This window comes from Pseudophryne corroboree, chromosome 4 (assembly GCF_028390025.1).
Source record: "Pseudophryne corroboree isolate aPseCor3 chromosome 4, aPseCor3.hap2, whole genome shotgun sequence".
NCBI classification, from domain to species: Eukaryota; Metazoa; Chordata; class Amphibia; order Anura; family Myobatrachidae; genus Pseudophryne; species Pseudophryne corroboree.
The window spans coordinates 801611792-801633464 of NC_086447.1; the positions used below are offsets into that span (position 1 = coordinate 801611792).

Sequence of the window (21673 nt, forward strand, 5' to 3'; positions counted from 1 at the left end):
CCCGAGGGGTCTCGGCATTACAACTCTGCCGAGCAGCTACGTGGTCAGGGGAGAACACGTTTGTAAATTTTTACAAATTTGATACCCTGGCAAAGGAGGACCTGGAGTTCTCTCATTCGGTGCTGCAGAGTCATCCGCACTCTCCCGCCCGTTTGGGAGCTTTGGTATAATCCCCATGGTCCTTTCAGGAACCCCAGCATCCACTTAGGACGATAGAGAAAATAAGAATTTACTTACCGATAATTCTATTTCTCGGAGTCCGTAGTGGATGCTGGGCGCCCATCCCAAGTGCGGATTATCTGCAATACTTGTACATAGTTATTGTTAACTAATTCGGGTTATTGTTTAGGAAGCCATCTTTCAGAGGCTCCTCTGTTATCATACTGTTAACTGGGTTTAGATCACAAGTTGTACGGTGTGATTGGTGTGGCTGGTATGAGTCTTACCCGGGATTCAAAATCCTCCCTTATTGTGTACGCTCGTCCGGGCACAGTACCTAACTGGAGTCTGGAGGAGGGTCATAGGGGGAGGAGCCAGTACACACCACCTGACCTGTAAAAGCTTTACTTTTGTGCCCTGTCTCCTGCGGAGCCGCTATTCCCCATGGTCCTTTCAGGAACCCCAGCATCCACTACGGACTCCGAGAAATAGAATTATCGGTAAGTAAATTCTTATTTTAACCTTTGCAGAACTACAGCTTCTTATTCAAAATGATGAAATCTGGTGTCTGTGCCCGCTTTACCACCATTTTCATGCCCAAATGCTTGTTGGTCAAGGCAAATTGCATGTGGGTGATATGTAAGTGACCACCCTGTGTGGGTTTCAAGTGTCAAATCTGTTGACCAACGCTGTTTAACCTTTGCAGAACTACAGCTTCTTATTCAAAATGATGAAATCTGGTGTCTGTGCCCGCTTTACCACCATTTTCATGCCCAAATGCTTGTTGGTCAAGGCAAATTGCATGTGGGTGATATGTAAGTGACCACCCTGTGTGGGTTTCAAGTGTCAAATCTGTTGACCAACGCTGTTTAACCTTTGCAGAACTACAGCTTCTTATTCAAAATGATGAAATCTGGTGTCTGTGCCCGCTTTACCACCATTTTCATGCCCAAATGCTTGTTGGTCAAGGCAAATTGCATGTGGGTGATATGTAAGTGACCACCCTGTGTGGGTTTCAAGTGTCAAATCTGTTGACCAACGCTGTTTAACCTTTGCACAGCTACAGCTTCTTATTCAAAATGATGATTTCTGGTGTCTGTGCCCGCTTTACCACCATTTTCATGCCTAAATAATTTTTGTTTAATGCAAAATGTCATGTAAATTGGTGTAAGGGACACTATTTGAAGTTTATGCAATGTTAACTTAGTGATCTATCCTTATTTAATTTATTTTAATATAATAATTTCTGAATAAGAAGCTGAAGCTGAATAAGAATTGAATAAGAAGCTGGAGCCGAATAAGAAGTGAATAAGAAGCTGGCCGAATAAGAAGCTAACTTCAGCCTCGTGGTTTAATCAGCCACAGAACCTGTTGAATCCATGAGCACCAAGGTTTAAAGGGATGCTATAGTAAGCCTATGTATATGGAAGAGTGGCGACATACTGTGTAATGTGTGACTCAGACACGACTCTGAGCTGGCATTTACAGCCATAACCTAGCTGTGTGTCATATTCATTCATGATTACATTATCCAGATTATCTTACATGGTTCCGGCACTTATGTATAATTTAAAAACCAACCAGCTATTGCTTTGTGTTAGGATGTGATCTGCACACTGTGCTGTGTTCTAGAAGGGGGAGATCTGTCGTATACCGCTTTTACACCAATTTTGGCGGGTCGCAGCCGGGAGCCTGACACGGGTGCTACCCAGCTGCCACCCACATAAGGCCCCTTTCTCACTGCTGTCTGCAACCCAGCATATTGCCGGGTTGGTGACGTTGCCGGTAATGCCACGGTGCGGCGCTTGGAGATCACATGACCTCCAAGCTTGTCCATTCACAGTGAACGGGAGCTGGCTCAATGCGTCCCAGCTCCCGTTTACACAGTACAGCTTTCTGAGTTGAACCCGCGTTCTACCCTGCAAGCTACCCAAGTTGAAATACCAGGTCACTTGGTCCGGATTATTCCAACTGGGCCCATTTACACCGCACAGCAATACGGGTTATGCACACTCATGTGCAATAACCCGTGTTACTTGCTGGCGGTGTAAAAGGGCTGCCACCTCTTCCAGCAGGGAACAGCACAAGTTTTACGTTTTTGTCCCATTTAACCAATATGGAATAATTCCTCTTATACTGTGTATTGAATGCAGTTCTCGCTGTTTAAATTTGTTCTCTTACGTCTGTTTAAGTTCATATTTATGGAATCAAAGCACATCAGTGTCCATATACATTATATTATAACCAGCTTCAGAAAAATAGTATTATAGAAATACTAGTGATGGGACATGTCAACAGCAGTGTGACCCTGGAAGTTATTTTAAAATGTTGTTAATCCGATTGGAGTGGTTGTTTCTCTTTGAATATACCTGTCTTGTATAATCACCACATTAAAGAGGACATTTATCCAACCTTCTACAGAGGCGGAGGTGTTGCCCGTATTAACCAATCAGATTCTAGCTATTGTTTATTTATTACATTCTTTATTATGACAACTTGAATCTGATTGCTAGGGCACATACTTTAGGAGGCCATAGTGTGTTTGTTTCTGGGGCACGAGCTGCTGTGTTGTAAAGGACGGTAGACGTAGTCCTGCACCTTACATTTAATATCATTATATATTTATACTGTCTTGTCAGTGCACATGAAAACACTAGAATAAAGAAAAGGATTGTCTCTTTGTTGGCGCACTATAGAGAGAAGAAAATTATTCTAAAAAATATAATTTCTCTATCGTCCTAAGTGGATGCTGGGGTTCCTGAAAGGACCATGGGGAATAGCGGCTCCGCAGGAGACAGGGCACAAAAAAGTAAAGCTTTACTAGGTCAGGTGGTGTGCACTGGCTCCTCCCCCTATGACCCTCCTCCAGACTCCAGTTAGATTTTGTGCCCGAACGAGAAGGGTGCAATCTAGGTGGCTCTCCTAAAGAGCTGCTTAGAGAAAGTTTAGTTTAGGTTTTTTTCTTTACAGTGAGTCCTGCTGGCAACAGGATCACTGCAACGTGGGACTTAGGGGGAAAGTAGTAAACTCACCTGCATGCAGAGTGGATTTGCTGCTTGGCTACTGGACACCATTAGCTCCAGAGGGATCGAACACAGGCCCAGCCGTGGAGTCCGGTCCCGGAGCCGCGCCGCCGACCCCCTTGCAGATGCTGAAGCGTGAAGAGGTCCGGAAACCGGCGGCTGAAGACTCCTCAGTCTTCATAAGGTAGCGCACAGCACTGCAGCTGTGCGCCATTTTCCTCTCAGCACACTTCACTGGGCAGTCACTGAGGGTGCAGAGCGCTGGGGGGGGGCGCTCTGAGAGGCAAATATAAACCTTATACAAGGCTAAAAATACCTCACATATAGCCCATAGGGGCTATATGGAGATATTTAACCCCTGCCTGACTGGAAAAATAGCGGGAGAAGAACCCGCCGAAAAAGGGGCGGGGCCTATCTCCTCAGCACACGGCGCCATTTTCTGTCACAGCTCCGCTGGTCAGAACGGCTCCCAGGTCTCTCCCCTGCACTGCACTACAGAAACAGGGTAAAACAGAGAGGGGGGGCACATTAATGGCTATATATATATATATATTAAAGCAGCTATAAGGGAGCACTTAATATAAGGATATCCCTTGTATATATAGCGCTTTGTGGTGTGTGCTGGCAGACTCTCCCTCTGTCTCCCCAAAAGGGCTAGTGGGTCCTGTCTTCATTAGAGCATTCCCTGTGAGTTTGCGGTGTGTGTCGGTACGTGGTGTCGACATGTATGAGGACGATATTGGTGTGGAGGCGGAGCAATTGCCAAATATGCAGATGTCACCCCCCAGGGGGTCGACACCAGAATGGATGCCTTTATTTGTGGAATTACGTGATGGTTTATCTTCCCTTAAACAGTCAGTTGAGGACATGAGGCGGCCGGACAATCAATTAATGCCTGTCCAGGCGCCTCAAACACCGTCAGGGGCTGTAAAACGCCCTTTGCCTCAGTCGGTCGACACAGACCCAGACACGGGCACTGATTCCAGTGACGACGGTAGAAATTCAAACGTATTTTCCAGTAGGGCCACACGTTATATGATTTTGGCAATGAAGGAGACGTTACATTTAGCTGATACTACAGATACCGTAAAACAGGGTATTATGTATGGTGTGAAAAAACTACAAACAGTTTTTCCTGAATCAGAAGAATTAAATGACGTGTGTGATGAAGCGTGGGTTGCTCCTGATAAAAAGTTGATAATTTCAAAAAAGTTATTGGCATTATACCCTTTCCCGCCAGAGGTTAGGGCGCGCTGGGAAACACCCCCTAAGGTGGACAAGGCGCTCACACGCTTATCCAAACAAGTGGCGTTACCCTCTCCTGAGACGGCCGCACTTAAGGATCCATCAGATAGAAAGATGGAAGTTATTCAAAAGAATATATACACACATGCAGGTGTTATACTACGACCAGCTATAGCAACTGCCTGGATGTGCAGTGCTGGAGTAGTTTGGTCAGAATCCCTGATTGAAAATATTGATACCCTAGATAGGGACAATGTTTTACTGTCGTTAGAACAAATAAAGGATGCATTTATCTATATGCGTGATGCACAGAGGGATATTTGCACACTGGCATCTCGGGTGAGTGCTATGTCCATTTCAGCCAGAAGAGCCTTATGGACACGACAGTGGACAGGCGATGCGGATTCAAAACGTCACATGGAGGTTTTGCCGTATAAAGGGGAGGAGTTATTTGGAGTTGGTCTATCAGACTTGGTGGCCACGGCTACTGCCGGGAAATCCACTTTTTTACCTCAAGTCACTCCCCAACAGAGAAAGGCACCGACCTTTCAACCGCAGCCTTTTCGCTCCTACAAAAATAAGAGAGCAAAGGGCTTGTCGTACCTGCCACGAGGCAGAGGAAGAGGGAAGAGACACCAACAGGCAGCTCCTTCCCAGGAACAGAAGCCCTCCCCGGCTCCTGCAAAAACCTCAGCATGACGCTGGGGCCTCTCAAGCGGACTCGGGGACAGTGGGGGGCCGTCTCAAAAATTACAGCGCGCAGTGGGCTCACTCGCAGGTAGACCCCTGGATCCTGCAGATAATATCTCAGGGGTACAGGTTGGAATTAGAGACGGATCCTCCTCATCGTTTCCTGAAGTCTGCCTTACCAACCGTCTCTTCCGAAAGGGAGAGGGTGTTGGAAGCCATTCACAAGCTGTACGCTCAGCAGGTGATAGTCAAAGTACCCCTATTACAACAAGGAAAGGGGTATTATTCCACTCTATTTGTGGTACCGAAGCCGGATGGCTCGGTAAGGCCTATTCTAAATCTGAAGTCCTTGAACCTCTACATAAAAAAGTTCAAGTTCAAGATGGAGTCACTCAGAGCAGTGATAGCGAACCTGGAAGAAGGGGACTTTATGGTATCCTTGGACATCAAGGATGCGTATCTACACGTTCCGATTTACCCCGCACACCAGGGGTACCTCAGGTTCATTGTTCAAAACTGTCACTATCAGTTTCAGACGCTGCCGTTCGGATTGTCCACGGCGCCTCGGGTCTTTACCAAGGTAATGGCCGAGATGATGATTCTTCTTCGAAGAAAAGGCGTATTAGTTATCCCATACTTGGACGATCTCCTAATAAGGGCAAGGTCCAGAGAACAGCTGGAGACAGCTTTAGCACTATCTCAAGAGGTGCTAAGACAACACGGGTGGATTCTGAATATTCCAAAATCCCATTTAATCCCGACAACTCGTCTGCTGTTCCTAGGAATGATTCTGGACACGGTTCAGAAAAAGGTTTTCCTTCCAGAGGAAAAAGCCAAGGAGTTATCCGATCTGGTCAGGAACCTCCTAAAACCAGGAAAAGTGTCAGTACATCAATGCACAAGAGTCCTGGGAAAAATGGTGGCTTCTTACGAAGCAATTCCATTCGGCAGATTCCATGCAAGAATATTCCAAAGGGATCTGTTGGACAAATGGTCAGGGTCGCATCTGCAGGTGCACCTGCGAATAACCCTGTCACCAAAGACAAGGGTGTCACTTCTGTGGTGGTTGCAGAAGGCTCACCTATTAGAAGGCCGCAGATTCGGCATTCAGGATTGGATCCTGGTGACCACGGACGCCAGCCTGAGAGGCTGGGGAGCAGTCACACAAGGAAGAAACTTCCAGGGAGTATGGACGAGTCTGGAAAAGTCTCTTCACATAAACATTCTGGAACTAAGAGCAATCTACAATGCTCTAAGCCAGGCGGAACTTCTCCTGCAAGGAAAGCCGGTGTTGATTCAGTCGGACAACATCACGGCGGTCGCCCATGTAAACAGGCAGGGCGGCACAAGAAGCAGGAGTGCAATGGCAGAAGCTGCCAAGATTCTTCGCTGGGCGGAGAATCACGTGATAGCACTGTCAGCAGTGTTCATCCCGGGCGTGGACAACTGGGAAGCAGACTTCCTCAGCAGACACGATCTTCATCCGGGAGAGTGGGGTCTACATCCAGAAGTCTTCAACATGTTAATAGACCGTTGGGAAAGACCAATTGTAGACATGATGGCGTCTCGCCTCAACAAGAAACTGGACAAATATTGCGCCAGGTCAAGAGATCCACAGGCAATAGCTGTGGACGCACTGGTAACTCCTTGGGTGTACCAGTCAGTGTATGTGTTTCCTCCTCTGCCGCTCATACCAAAGGTATTGAAGATCATACGGCAAAGAAGAGTAAGAACAATACTAGTGGTTCCGGATTGGCCGAGAAGGACTTGGTATCCGGAACTTCAAGAGATGCTCACGGACGAACCGTGGCCTCTACCTCTGAGAAGGGACCTGCTACAGCAGGGTCCCTGTCTTTTTCAAGACTTACCGCGGCTGCGTTTGACGGCATGGCGGTTGAACGCCAGATCCTAAAAGGGAAAGGCATTCCAGAAGAAGTCATTCCTACCTTGATTAAGGCACGGAAGGAAGTCACCGTGAAACATTATCACCGCATTTGGCGAAAATATGTAGCGTGGTGCGAGGATCGGAGGGTTCCGACGGAGGAATTCCAACTGGGTCGTTTCCTACATTTCCTGCAATCAGGATTATCTATGGGTCTCAAATTGGGATCCATTAAGGTTCAAATTTCGGCCCTGTCAATATTCTTCCAAAAAGAATTGGCCTCTGTCCCTGAGGTCCAGACTTTTGTCAAGGGAGTACTGCATATACAGCCTCCTGTGGTGCCTCCGGTGGCACCGTGGGATCTAAATGTAGTTTTAGATTTCCTCAAATCCCATTGGTTTGAACCATTGAAAAAGGTGGATTTGAAATATCTCACATTGAAAGTGACTATGTTACTAGCCCTGGCCTCTGCCAGGAGAGTATCTGAATTGGCGGCTTTATCTTATAAAAGTCCTTATCTAATCTTCCATTCGGATAGGGCAGAACTGCGGACTCGTCCGCATTTTCTCCCTAAAGTGGTATCAGCATTTCATCTGAACCAACCTATTGTGGTGCCTGCGGCCACTAGCGACTTGGAGGACTCCAAGTTGTTGGACGTTGTCAGAGCCTTAAAAATATACATTGCAAGGACGGCTGGAGTCAGAAAATCTGACTCGCTGTTTATATTGTATGCACCCAACAAGTTGGGCGCACCTGCTTCTAAGCAGTCGATTGCTCGTTGGATTTGTAACACAATTCAACTTGCACATTCTGTGGCAGGCCTGCCACAGCCTAAAACTGTAAAAGCCCACTCCACAAGGAAGGTGGGCTCATCTTGGGCGGCTGCCCGAGGGGTCTCGGCATTACAACTCTGCCGAGCAGCTACGTGGTCGGGGGAGAACACGTTTGTAAAATTTTACAAATTTGATACCCTGGCAAAGGAGGACCTGGAGTTCTCTCATTCGGTGCTGCAGAGTCATCCGCACTCTCCCGCCCGTTTGGGAGCTTTGGTATAATCCCCATGGTCCTTTCAGGAACCCCAGCATCCACTTAGGACGATAGAGAAAATAAGAATTTACTTACCGATAATTCTATTTCTCGGAGTCCGTAGTGGATGCTGGGCGCCCATCCCAAGTGCGGATTATCTGCAATACTTGTACATAGTTATTGTTAACTAATTCGGGTTATTGTTAAGGAGCCATCTTTAAGAGGCCCTTTCTGTTGTCATACTGTTAACTGGGTTTAGATCACAAGTTGTACGGTGTGATTGGTGTGGCTGGTATGAGTCTTACCCGGGATTCAAAATGCCTCCCTTATTGTGTATGCTCGTCCGGGCACAGTACCTAACTGGAGTCTGGAGGAGGGTCATAGGGGGAGGAGCCAGTGCACACCACCTGACCTAGTAAAGCTTTACTTTTTTGTGCCCTGTCTCCTGCGGAGCCGCTATTCCCCATGGTCCTTTCAGGAACCCCAGCATCCACTACGGACTCCGAGAAATAGAATTATCGGTAAGTAAATTCTTATTTTTTATTTCCATATATTAAAATTTATCGGGATGTGAAAATTTCATTGGACAAAATTAATCAAATAAAGTGTATAATAACACTATTAAAATAGAATTCACTGTGTCTTGTTATTATATTCACAATTGTTCTAACTTTCATATGTCTGTGTACCTATCGAATTAGTATATGGGACCAGGTACTTAGAAAATGATGGATTTTATCAATAGATCAATCACTATAAAAAACAACAAATTGGTTGATTGGTTAGCTGCTCCACAAGGTTTTAGATATTTCCCCCTGAATTTGATCTGATGATTGTCAGAGCTTAATTTCCTAACCATTAAGAGATGTGTTAACGGTTTTATGGTAAGCTAAATCAATATTTGCAACCATAAATCTACTCCAAAAATTCACAAAAATGAAAAAAGAGTCCAGGTAGCCCGGCTATTTCCCGTATAGGCTGTGTAACTGAAGATATGAGTAGATTCATAGTGGCCTATTCAGTTGGTTTGTGGGCACTAAAACGTATTGGGCGTCCACTAGGGCTATTCAGTTGTTGCCCCCGTTGAACCAACATGCCACCTAATGCACGCCCACTAGTATCAAGTTTAACCACACACATTGGATAAACCCATCTAAAGTAGAGGTTAGGGTGCTCAGATTCCTGTTTGAGCATCCAAACCGTCTCAGGAGGCAGCAAGCTGAAATGTGTCTCCCCGGCTGCATGTGCGCCCTAGCTGAGATCAACATTAGGGGGCCGAATCAATTGTTGTTCTCCCTGGCCGCAACACATAAATATGGCATATTTGTATATGTATATAGAATAACAAAAATAATGACACTAAAAGTAAGGAACCTGAAATGTCTATGACATTATAACTCAATGATTAGGTAATGAGATTTCCACTTAGGTTATTTATTTCTGTACATTTACAAATACTATGAGCCATATAATTAAATATGGGAACACATACAAACAGATATGCAGCACCCAGGTCACAAACTGTTTGAACCGCTTACATCAGGCAGACGTTACAGGTCCGTTCCCGCGAAGTCTCTCAGATCCATTAAAAGCTTCTTCCCACTAGCTGTCCACCAGCTGAACAATATATAAAAAGTCTAACATGTATAATATGTCTAATCTATCGTACAGTTGCAATATGTGGTATGAACTCATACGTGTAATGTATGCTACGTTTTTCTCCCTTCTTATGCTATGTTGCTGCTTGGCAATGCATTGTACCACAAACAATTCCTAGTGTACGTTAGTACACCTGGCCAATAAAGCAGATTCTGATTCTGAAATTATACAGGTGGAATATTTTATGTAGTTTTTTAAAAAGAATATATTCATCATCCTTGCAGATTTTTCATTTACGGGTTTTTTTTATAGCCAATATTATAATTAATGAACATCTGAATCATTTCACTTAGCATATTAGGGGTTCCTTCTCTACCATTTAAAAAAAATAATAATAATAATAATACTACATGAGTATTCTCTCTTTTCTCTGACGTCCTAGTGGATGCTGGGTACTCCGTAAGGACCATGGGGAATAGACGGGCTCCGCAGGAGACTGGGCACTCTAAAGAAAGATTAGGTACTATATCTGGTGTGCACTGGCTCCTCCCTCTATGCCCCTCCTCCAGACCTCAGTTAGAATCTGTGCCCGGCCCGAGCTGGTTGCACACTAGGGGCTCTCCTGAGCTTCTAGTAAAGAAAATATTTGTTAGGTTTTTTATTTTCAGTGAGATCTGCTGGCAACAGACTCACTGCTACGAGGGACTAAGGGGAGAGAAGCGAACCTACCTGCTTGCAGCTAGCTTGGGCTTCTTGGGCTACTGGACACCATTAGCTCCAGAGGGATCGAACACAGGTCCAGCCTCGGTCGTCTGGTACCGGAGCCGCGCCGCCGTCCCCCTTGCAGAGCCAGAAGCAAGAAGAACATCCTGAAAATCGGCGGCTGAAGACTCCGGTCTTCATTAAGGTAGCGCACAGCACTGCAGCTGTGCGCCATTGCTCCCTATGCACACCACATACTCCGGTCACTGATGGGTGCAGGGCGCTGGGGGGGGGGGGGGGGGGGGGGGGGACGCCCTGGGCTGCAATTAGAGTACCTTACATTGGCAAACAGCACATAATATAGTCTAAAAAAACTATATATGTGCAAAAATCCCCCGCCATAATATAAATATAAGAGCGGGAGAAGTCCGCCGAGAAAGGGGCGGGGCTATCTCCCTCAGCACACTGGCGCCATTTCCTCTTCACAGCTCCGCTGGAAGACAGCTCCCCAGGCTCTCCCCTGCAGTTTCCATGCTCAAAGGGTAAAAAAGAGGGGGGGGGCACTAAATTTAGGCGCAAACTGTATAAGTAAAGCAGCTATAGGGAAAAATCACTTTGTGTTAGTGTAAATCCCTGATTAAATAGCGCTGTGGTGTGTGCTGGCATACTCTCTCTCTGTTTCCCCAAAGGACTTTGTGGGGTCCTGTCCTCAGTCAGAGCATTCCCTGTGTGTGTGCGGTGTGTCGGTACGGCTGTGTCGACATGTTTGATGAGGAGGCGGAGCAGGTGCCGATAAGTGTGATGTCACCCCCTGCGGGGCCGACACCAGAGTGGGTGGATATGTGGAAGGTATTAACCGACCGTGTCAACTCTTTACATAAAAGGCTGGATGACGTAACAGCCGTGGGACAGCCGGCTTCTCAGCCCGTGCCTGCCCAGGCGTCTCAAAGACCATCAGGGGCTCACAAACGCCCGCTACCTCAGATGGCAGACACAGATGTCGACACGGAGTCTGACTCCAGTGTCGACGAGGATGAGACATATACACAATCCACAAGGGGCATCCGTTGCATGATTACGGCAATGAAAAATGTGTTACACATTTCTGACATTAACTCAGGTACCACTAAAAAGGGTATTATGTTTGGGGAGAAAAAGCAGCCAGTGTTTTTTCCCCCATCAGATGAGTTGAATGAAGTGTGTGAAGAAGCGTGGGGTTCCCCCGATAAGAAACTGGTAATTTCTAAAAAGTTACTGATGGCGTACCCTTTCCCGCCAGAGGATAGGTCACGTTGGGAGATATCTCCTAGGGTGGATAAGGCGCTCACATGCTTGTCAAAAAAGGTGGCACTGCCGTCTCAGGATACGGCCGCCTTGAAGGAGCCTGCTGATAGAAAGCAGGAGGCTATCCTGAAGTCTGTATATACACACTCAGGTACTATACTGAGACCTGCAATTGCTTCAGCATGGATGTGTAGTGCTGCTGCAGCGTGGTCTGATATCCTGTCAGATAATATTGATACCCTCGACAGGGATACTATTTTGCTAACCATAGAGCATATTAAAGACGTCGTCTTATATATGAGGGATGCACAGAGGGATATTTGCCGGCTGGCATCTAGAATTAATGCAATGTCCATTTCTGCCAGGAGGGTATTATGGACCCGGCAGTGGACAGGTGATGCTGATTCTAAAAGGCACATGGAGGTTTTGCCTTATAAGGGTGAGGAATTGTTTGGGGATGGTCTCTCGGACCTCGTATCCACCGCAACAGCTGGGAAATCGACATTTTTACCTCAGGCTCCCTCACAACCTAAGAAAGCACCGTACTATCAGGTATAGTCCTTTCGGCCTCAGAAAGGCAAGCGGATCAAAGGTGCTTCCTTTCTGCCCAGAGGCAGGGGGAGAGGGAAAAAGCTGCACCAGACAGCCAGTTCCCAGGAACAAAAATCCTCCCCTGCTTCTACTAAGTCCACCGCATGACGCTGGGGCTCCACAGACGGAGCCAGGTGCGGTGGGGGCGCGTCTCCGGAACTTCAGCGACCAGTGGGTTCGCTCACAGGTGGATCCCTGGGTTCTGCAAGTGGTATCTCAGGGATACAAGCTGGAGTTCGAGGCTACTCCCCCTCGACGTTACCGCAAATCAGCCTTGCCAGCTGCTCCCAGAGAAAGGGAGGTAGTACTGGCGGCTATTCACAAGCTGTACCTTCAGCAGGTGATAATCAAAGTACCCCTCCTTCAACAGGGACGGGGTTACTATTCCACAATGTTTGTGGTACCAAAACCAGACGGTTCGGTGAGACCCATTCTCAATTTGAAAGCTTTGAACACTTATATAAGGAAGTTCAAGTTCAAGATGGAATCGCTCAGGGCGGTTATTGCAAGCCTGGAAGAGGGGGATTTTATGGTGTCGCTGGACATCAAGGATGCATACCTGCATGTCCCCATTTACCCACCTCACCAGGAGTACCTCAGGTTTGTGGTACAGGACTGCCATTACCAATTCCAGACGTTGCCGTTTGGTCTGTCCACGGCACCGCGGGTGTTTACCAAGGTAATGGCCGAAATGATGATACTCCTTCGACGGAAGGGAGTTATAATTATCCCGTACTTGGACGATCTCCTTATAAAGGCGAGGTCGAAGGAGCAGTTACTAGTCAGCGTAGCACTATCTCAGGACGTGCTACTTCAGCACGGCTGGATTCTAAATATCCCAAAGTCACAGCTGATTCCTGCGACGCGTCTGCTGTTCTTGGGCATGATTCTGGACACAGAACAGAAGAAAGTGTTTCTCCCGGAGGAGAAGGCCCAGGAATTATCATCTCTGGTCAGGGACCTCCTGAAACCAAAGCAGGTGTCGGTGCATCACTGCACGCGAGTTCTGGGAAAGATGGTAGCTTCTTACGAAGCAATTCCCTTCCGCAGGTTCCATGCGAGGATCTTTCAGTGGGATCTGTTAGACAAGTGGTCCGGATCGCATCTTCAGATGCATCGATTGATCACCCTGTGCCCGAGGGCCAGGGTGTCTCTGCTGTGGTGGCTGCAGAGTGCGCACCTTCTCGAAGGCCGCAGATTCGGCATACAGGACTGGGTCCTGGTGACCACGGATGCAAGCCTCCGAGGTTGGGGGGCAGTCACCCAGGGAAGAAACTTCCAAGGACAATGGTCGAGTCAGGAAACTTCCCTACACATAAATATTCTGGAACTAAGGGCAATTTACAATGCCCTGAGTCAAGCAGAACCCCTGCTTCAAAACCAACCGGTTTTGATTCAGTCAGACAACATCACAGCGGTCGCCCATGTAAACCGCCAGGGCGGCACAAGAAGCAGGGTGGCAATGGCAGAAGCCACAAGGATTCTTCGATGGGCGGAGAATCACGTGATAGCACTGTCAGCAGTGTTCATTCCGGGAGTGGACAACTGGGAAGCCGACTTCCTCAGCAGGCACGACCTCCACCCGGGAGAGTGGGGACTTCATCCAGAAGTCTTCCAGCTGATTGTAAACCGTTGGGAACGGCCACAGGTGGACATGATGGCGTCCCGCCTCAACAAAAAGCTAAAAAGATATTGCGCCAGGTCAAGGGACCCTCAGGCGATAGCTGTGGACGCTCTAGTGACACCGTGGGTGTACCAGTCGGTTTATGTGTTCCCTCCTCTTCCTCTCATACCCAAGGTACTGAGGATAATAAGAAAAAGAGGAGTAAGAACAGTACTCATTGTTCCGGATTGGCCAAGAAGAGCTTGGTACCCAGAACTGCAAGAAATGATCTCAGAGGACCCATGGCCTCTGCCGCTCAGACAGGACCTGCTGCAGCAGGGGCCCTGTCTGTTCCAAGACTTACCGCGGCTGCGTTTGACGGCATGGCGGTTGAACACCGGATCTTAAAGGAAAAGGGCATTCCGGAGGAAGTCATTCCTACGTTGATTAAAGCTAGGAAGGATGTAACCGCAAAACATTATCACCGCATATGGCGAAAATATGTTGCTTGGTGTGAGGCCAGGAAGGCCCCAACGGAGGAATTTCAGCTGGGTCGATTTCTGCACTTCCTACAGTCAGGGGTGACTATGGGCCTAAAATTGGGTTCCATTAAGGTCCAGATTTCGGCTCTGTCTATCTTCTTTCAAAAAGAACTGGCTTCACTGCCTGAAGTCCAGACATTTGTTAAAGGAGTGCTGCATATTCAGCCTCCTTTTGTGCCTCCAGTGGCACCTTGGGATCTCAACGTGGTGTTGGATTTCCTAAAGTCGCATTGGTTTGAGCCACTTAAAACCGTGGAGCTAAAATATCTCACGTGGAAAGTGGTCATGCTGTTGGCCTTGGCTTCGGCCAGGCGTGTGTCAGAATTGGCGGCTTTGTCATGTAAAAGCCCTTATCTGATCTTCCATATGGATAGGGCGGAATTGAGGACTCGTCCCCAATTTCTTCCTAAGGTGGTATCATCAGCGTTTCATTTGAACCAACCTATTGTGGTGCCTGCGGCTACTCGGGACTTGGAGGATTCCAAGTTGCTGGACGTAGTCAGGGCCCTGAAAATCTATGTTTCCAGGACGGCTAGAGTCAGGAAAACTGACTCGCTATTTATCCTGCATGCACCCAACAAGCTGGGTGCTCCTGCTTCAAAGCAGACTATTGCTCGCTGGATCTGTAGCACGATTCAACTTGCACATTCTGAGGCTGGACTGCCGCATCCTAAATCTGTAAAAGCCCATTCCACGAGGAAGGTGGGCTCTTCTTGGGCGGCTGCCCGAGGGGTCTCAGCTTTACAACTTTGCCGAGCTGCTACTTGGTCGGGTTCAAACACTTTTGCAAAATTTTACAAGTTTGATACCCTGGCTGAGGAGGACCTTGAGTTTGCTCATTCGGTGCTGCAGAGTCATCCGCACTCTCCCGCCCGTTTGGGAGCTTTGGTATAATCCCCATGGTCCTTACGGAGTACCCAGCATCCACTAGGACGTCAGAGAAAATAAGAATTTACTCACCGGTAATTCTATTTCTCGTAGTCCGTAGTGGATGCTGGGAGCCCGTCCCAAGTGCGGACACTCTGCAATACATGTATATAGTTATTGCTTAACTAAAGGGTTTTTGTTATGAGCCATCTGTTACTGAGGCTCATTTGTGGTTTCATACTGTTAACTGGGTATAGTTATCACAAGTTGTACGGTGTGAATTGGTGTGGCTGGTATGAGTCTTACCCTGGATTCCAAATCCTTTCCTAGTATTGTCAGCTCTTCCGGGCACAGTTTCCTTAACTGAGGTCTGGAGGAGGGGCATAGAGGGAGGAGCCAGTGCACACCAGATATAGTACCTAATCTTTCTTTAGAGTGCCCAGTCTCCTGCGGAGCCCGTCTATTCCCCATGGTCCTTACGGAGTACCCAGCATCCACTACGGACTACGAGAAATAGAATTACCGGTGAGTAAATTCTTATTTTTCCTAGTTCTGGGTTAGCCAATCAGTGGCTATGATGTAATCCTCATATCTAGGAATTTTGGTGGTCATTCCGAGTTGTTCGCTCGCTAGCTGCTTTTAGCAGCATTGCAAACGATAGGCCGCCGCCCTCTGAGAGTGTATCTTAACTTAGCAGAATAGCGAACGAAAGAGTAGCAGAACTGCTACTAAATATTTTCTTGCAGTTTCTGAGTAGCTCCAAACCTACTCCTAGATTGCGATCAGCTCGGTCCGTTTAGTTCCTGGTGTGACGTCACAAACACGCCCTGCGTTCGGCCAGCCACTCTCCCGTTTCTCCAGACACTCCCGCATTTTTTCCTTGACACGCCTGCGTTTTTTAGCACACTCCCGGAAAACGCTCAGTTACCACCCAGAAACGCCCCTTTCCTGTCAATCATTCACCGATCTGCAGTGCGACTGAAAAGCGCCGCACGAACACCAGCAAATCTACTAAGTTTTGTGTAAAATAACTTAGCGCATGCGCTCTGCGTACCATGCGCATTTAGCAACAAATCGCAGCATAGCGAAAATCGTCGAGCGAACAACTCGGAATGACCACCTTTATTCTTTAACCTTTTTTGAGGAATACTAGTTATTGAGGTGTTTGAGCTTTCACAAAGAACTCCATAAAAATTAACTACTGAGCACATAAAGACATGTCTAAGAAGCACAGAAGAAATTCCGAAAGCGAAAGTAACGTACAGTATATAGTAAAAGTGTACATAGGGTGTAAGCAACCCAGTAAATGAAAGTCATCGGAAGGTATAAAAGTCACAGAACGTTTGCTATTTGACATTTCCTGTATGTGTAATTGGAAATGAGTTGTGCTGGCTTTGAATATAGGAATCAGATGTGACAATTTGATTGTTTAATGACAGGTGAAAAGAAGTTGGGCACAGTTATCACTCCGGATACATGGAAGACTGGTGCCAGGAATACCACAGGTACTGTATGGTGCATTTCAGTAGAATTATGAGGTAGTTGCTATGTTCCAGGACATAATGTAAATGTATACTGCAAATCCTTGTTTCCAGCGCCGTGGATAATGACTCTTTCTGGTAGCCGAACTCTTTTTGATCATAAATGTGGTTTGTAACATGTAATTGTAGCTTACAATGACATGGCCGTTCTAAATGCCTTCAAATTCAAATAGTACTTCAGCGCCCCACATCACTGCAGCCCCTATTTCATTCACAGCCATCATTGTACCACAGCTTTTTCTTTCTGTCATCCTATGTACCCCTAACCCGAGAAAACAAATGTACCTTTTCCCAAAACTGAAATGTTCACATATAAACCAGTTCAGTGGTACCTTGCCGGCAGCACGGATGGTGTAATGTAAGTGCATTACTTGCTCGCAGCACTGAGGTCATGGGTTCGATTCCCATCACGGCCCACACCCCACTACAGGCAGCTGAAGCTACTCCTACATCTCTAGGACAGAGCATACAGCGCGTCAGTCACTGTCCCATCTGCTCAAGTACATAATCCCCAGCACCTGACATGTCAACCTGCGGCAAAGGAGTGAGAGAGCGTGGTGGACTTATGTAGTTACTCCAGTTTTTCAGGCATGTTAATTGGCTCCGTGGTGCATATCCTTTGGCCATCATGGTCTATCAATACTTACTGCACACATAAATATATTTATGTCTAATAAAAAGTTTTGTGAAACCATGATATATCGAACCTGTTTAACAATTGTTGTTATTACAGCTACAGTATTCTATATACAGGTTGAGTATCCCTTATCCAAAATGCTTGGGACCAGAGGTATTTTGGATATCGGATTTTTCCGTATTTTGGAATAATTGCATACCATAATGAGATATCATGGTGATGGGACCTAAATCTAAGCACAGAATGCATTTATGTTACTTATGTATTTTATACACACAGCCTGAAGGTAATTTTATCCAATATTTTTTGTAACTTTGTGCTTTGAACAAAGTGTATCTACAGTCACACAATTCATTAATGTTTCATATACACCTTATATACACAGCCTGAAGGTCATTTAATACAATATTTTTAATAACTTTGTGTATTAAACAAAGTTAGTGTACATTGAGCCATCATAAAACAAAGGTTTCACTATCTCACTCTAACTCAAAAAAGTCCGTATTTCGGAATATTCCGTATTTCGGAATATTTGGATATGGGATACTCAACCTGTAATTATTATTACAATATAGTGTGTGACTTGTCAGTTGTTGCCTGTCCATGTGATTATTTTTATGACCAATTTTAATTGTTCTTTGATTAAAATAAAAACCCTGATTGTATTTCACTTGCTGTTTTGCTATGTGTGACTGTCATGCACTTTATTTAGAAAGTGGAGGCCGAAAGCTGAATGAAAACAAGGCGTTGACGTCAAAGAAGGCCAGGTAAGTCCTGTGACTAGTAATTCTGTATTTTATTATCATAAAGCGCAGATTTTTAACTAGAAAGTTGCTCTGTATTTGTTATGCACTTTTATGTAAGTGTCTTTGTGTTTCTATGTTATTTACTGTACTTTTGTTAGCTATACTGAGAATCTATTATGGGACTGACTAGACAAGGGGTTAATCTAGACAAAGTTAATCCCTCCCTTACATGCACCTGTGATGAACCAATAAATTGATTGAGAATATTGTAGTAGTCCATATGCTTTCTATAGGCAAGATGTGGTTAAATGGTAATCTCATGGTTCACGCAGCAGACGAATATTCGTGTGTTTGAGAACATAGTTGATCATCGTTGAATCAAAGTTCATAGTTTTCTGCCTCCTGTCACAGGTTCGACCCATATGGAAAGAATCGTTTTGCAATATGCCGTATCTGCAAAAGTTCCGTTCACCAGCCGGGATCTCACTACTGCCAGGGATGTGCCTACAAGAAGGGTAAGTGATGCAACTAAAACGGATTATTGTGTGTTCATTTTTGTGAACAGTCATTGAAAAAATACAGTTATTCTTGCTCTTGGCAATTTGAAGATCTAGGGCGGGATGTAACGAAGTCCTAGTTCGGTTGCCGTGCAGTATTACAGACGAACATTATTTATTTATATTTTTTAAATGAACAATCGTGTACAAGACATGTTTTCACCTTGTACATGATTGCCCCTTTAAAAAAAAAATCTGAGTTCGGCTGGCATCTAGCACGGCTGCTAAACTCTGACTTCATTACATCCCGCCCCTAGTTTCTTATGGGACTGATAGGCTAGTTACAGAGCTACTGTCCTTCCTACATAGACATTGTTATTTGCTAACATCGCTCAGCCTGGCAAGCCTGAGTAACCAATTCTCATTTGCTTCTTTGGGGTATTTTCAATTAAAGTCTGATCCATTCCGACAGGACCTATTCAATGAACTCAAAATCCGACAGGATCCTGTCAGATTTGGTCATTCTCAACAATCATTCCGACAGTTTTTAAAGTCGGAATGATTGTCAAAGGACACTGAACAGGCATCCTCCTGCTCCGTCCCGCTAGCAGGTCATCGCAGTGGGGAGAGCAGGAAACACTGCAGCAGCGTAGCAGGAGCTCACAGCACTCACCCGGCTCTTGCTGGAGGACCCGGCTCCGGTAGGTAACAACCCCTCCCCGCACCGTCACCTCTCCTGTCCTCCTCGCCCGCCCGCCGGTCCCCACACCCCTCAAAACAACGTGTCCCCGCTCCCCCGTCTCAACTTCTCAATCCGACTTTTTTAAAAGTCGGATTGAGATTGGCAGAAACCGGGCCAAAACCGGATTTGGCCCCGTTTCCGACAGAAGCACGCGGATCGGCGGCTATTCCTCCGATCCACATGCTTTCTGACAAGTTGGAATTCACGACTTGTCGGGAAATTTTGGGGTCTATTCGACCTCTGTCTAGCTTGCTTCAGACAGATGAAAGTGAATTGCTTATTGGTTGCTATTTGTTAGTGCAGATTTACGCATGTAACAATATTAGTAAATAGCCCTCATTGCGGTCATTTGTTTTTGTTCTCAGAATGTATATTGAACCACCTAATGTTCAGAGTTTTGGTAATCCTGCGTTTATTATCAAGAAACACTTACACTGTCAATTAAATGAGAAAATATGGTTAGATTGTAAGCTATCATTACCAGGGCGCTCTTTCTCTTCTTGTTTGCCCCCTCCGCATCCTTAAACTAGGCCTTGTGTATTTTATAGTACACTGTGTTTATTCTATACCTTGACTGTTTATGTTTTTTGGGATTGTGCCTTATTTTGGTACTGCAGTTATGCTTCTTATTGTTCTCTATTGACCTCTGGTTTTATGTACTATGCTCTATTAGCCCTTTGGATGTTGCTCCAGAATATTTGTAGCACCTTTTATAAATAATTGTTTAGAACGTTAAAGACAGTTTACCATTGTTGGAAAGGGAGCAGATTTAGGACTGGGCTTTTTAAATCAGAAAAAAACCTTTTTGAGCCTGTTTAAAAATACTTTATAGTACAAAAAGTCATTGTTACATTCTTCCATGCTCAATAGATATTGTTGCTGGACAATGTCATGCAGTTATTCTGTGTCTTTCATGGCAATTTAGCCACTGGGTGCCACTATTGTGTATGTGTTTATGGACCTTAGTCTGAGAAGAAATGAAATAAAGATGCAATGATATCATTAAGCTCTGGCCCTTGCTTGTGGGATCACCAAAGTACACATTCATTACAGAAATTCTATTGAAGCCTTCTCATGCAGATTGACTGGCCTCGGCTATGGAGCGGAAACGGGCATCCTAAGTAGCCTTAGGCTCACTCAGATGATCGTTGCCGATAGTCGTGATGGTGATCCCATGCTGCCTCTTTGGATGCATTGTTGGCAGTGGGCATCTTGTTCTCAGACACCACTGGTGGTATTAGCATATTTTCACATCGCTGCTCCTCTAAAGACACTGCAGAGCGCATCCATCGCTGAATCAGACCCAATGTACTTAGTTGAACTTAACTGAAAGGCAAAGACCCAACATACTGCACTCGTTTTGTGCCAGTATCTTACAGTCTGCAAGGTGGTTACTTTGGTTTCTTAATACCCACATTGTTTTTAAATTCATCAGTTCTTTTACAAAATACAATTATAATCAAATCCTATTTATATTAATGTATTTTGTACTGCAAAATTTTAAGAGCAGCAGTTGTTTTTAAAACAAGGAATTTATATTGATTTGAGCTTCGCCACCGTCTAATTTCTTCTTTTTATCTTCTAGGGATCTGCGCAATGTGTGGAAAGAAAGTCCTGGACACCAAGAATTATAAGCAAACCTCTGTTTAATCAAGTCCTGGACCAAATATGGACTGAGAACTGAGAATTTGTGGCTGGTGAATGTAAATAATTAATTTTGATTTTTTTTTTTTCTGTACTCTATGTTCATTATTTGAGTGAACAATTATTTAAACATTTTGGTTTTTATTTGAGTTTTTAAGATTTTAATACCGTTTTTTTTTCTTTTTTTCTTTTTTCTTTTCTTGCTATGTAAGCATTTTCTTTTGAACACTTTTGTAAACAACGTTTGATTGTTTGTTTGTTTGTAACATATGCTATTCAATAATTTATATTAGCCATACAGAGTTAAATTATATATTCTACATTCAGTATGTTGAGGTTCTTCATTTAGAAAATAAACTATACATTTCTGAATCATGTGGCGGCTGAAGTCATTAATGTTTTAGACCATTTCACAAGAGTAATGATCTTCTTTTCATAGCTTATAAATTGCATCTAAACCTAGTTGTGTATTTTTTGTTGTTTTATGGCAGATTTATGAAACCTGTTGCTCTGCAGCCTCTGCCAAACTTTGCTGGTACTTAGCCTGAGGTTCTCGCAATATGGTCAGGAAGCGTAACTTATAGTTCCTGGTAAACCAATGCCAGTAGGTAATGTGGGAAGTGGACAGTATTTAGTGTAGCCAAACCTTTCCG

The 21673-nt window shown here is 45.3% G+C and overlaps 1 protein-coding gene across 1 annotated transcript in view; it reads left to right on the forward strand.

Annotated features, from left to right (window-relative positions):
• CRIPT (CXXC repeat containing interactor of PDZ3 domain) overlaps positions 1 to 21392 on the forward strand; it is a 38571-nt gene extending 17179 nt beyond the window's left edge. The window contains exons 2-5 of the mRNA XM_063918389.1: positions 16653 to 16718; positions 18104 to 18158; positions 18549 to 18652; positions 20962 to 21392. Coding sequence (XP_063774459.1) covers positions 16653 to 16718; positions 18104 to 18158; positions 18549 to 18652; positions 20962 to 21026 — 290 coding nt within the window. The 3' untranslated portion in view covers positions 21027 to 21392. The remainder of the gene's footprint in view (positions 1 to 16652; positions 16719 to 18103; positions 18159 to 18548; positions 18653 to 20961) is intronic.
• The last annotated feature ends 281 nt before the right edge of the window (positions 21393 to 21673 follow it).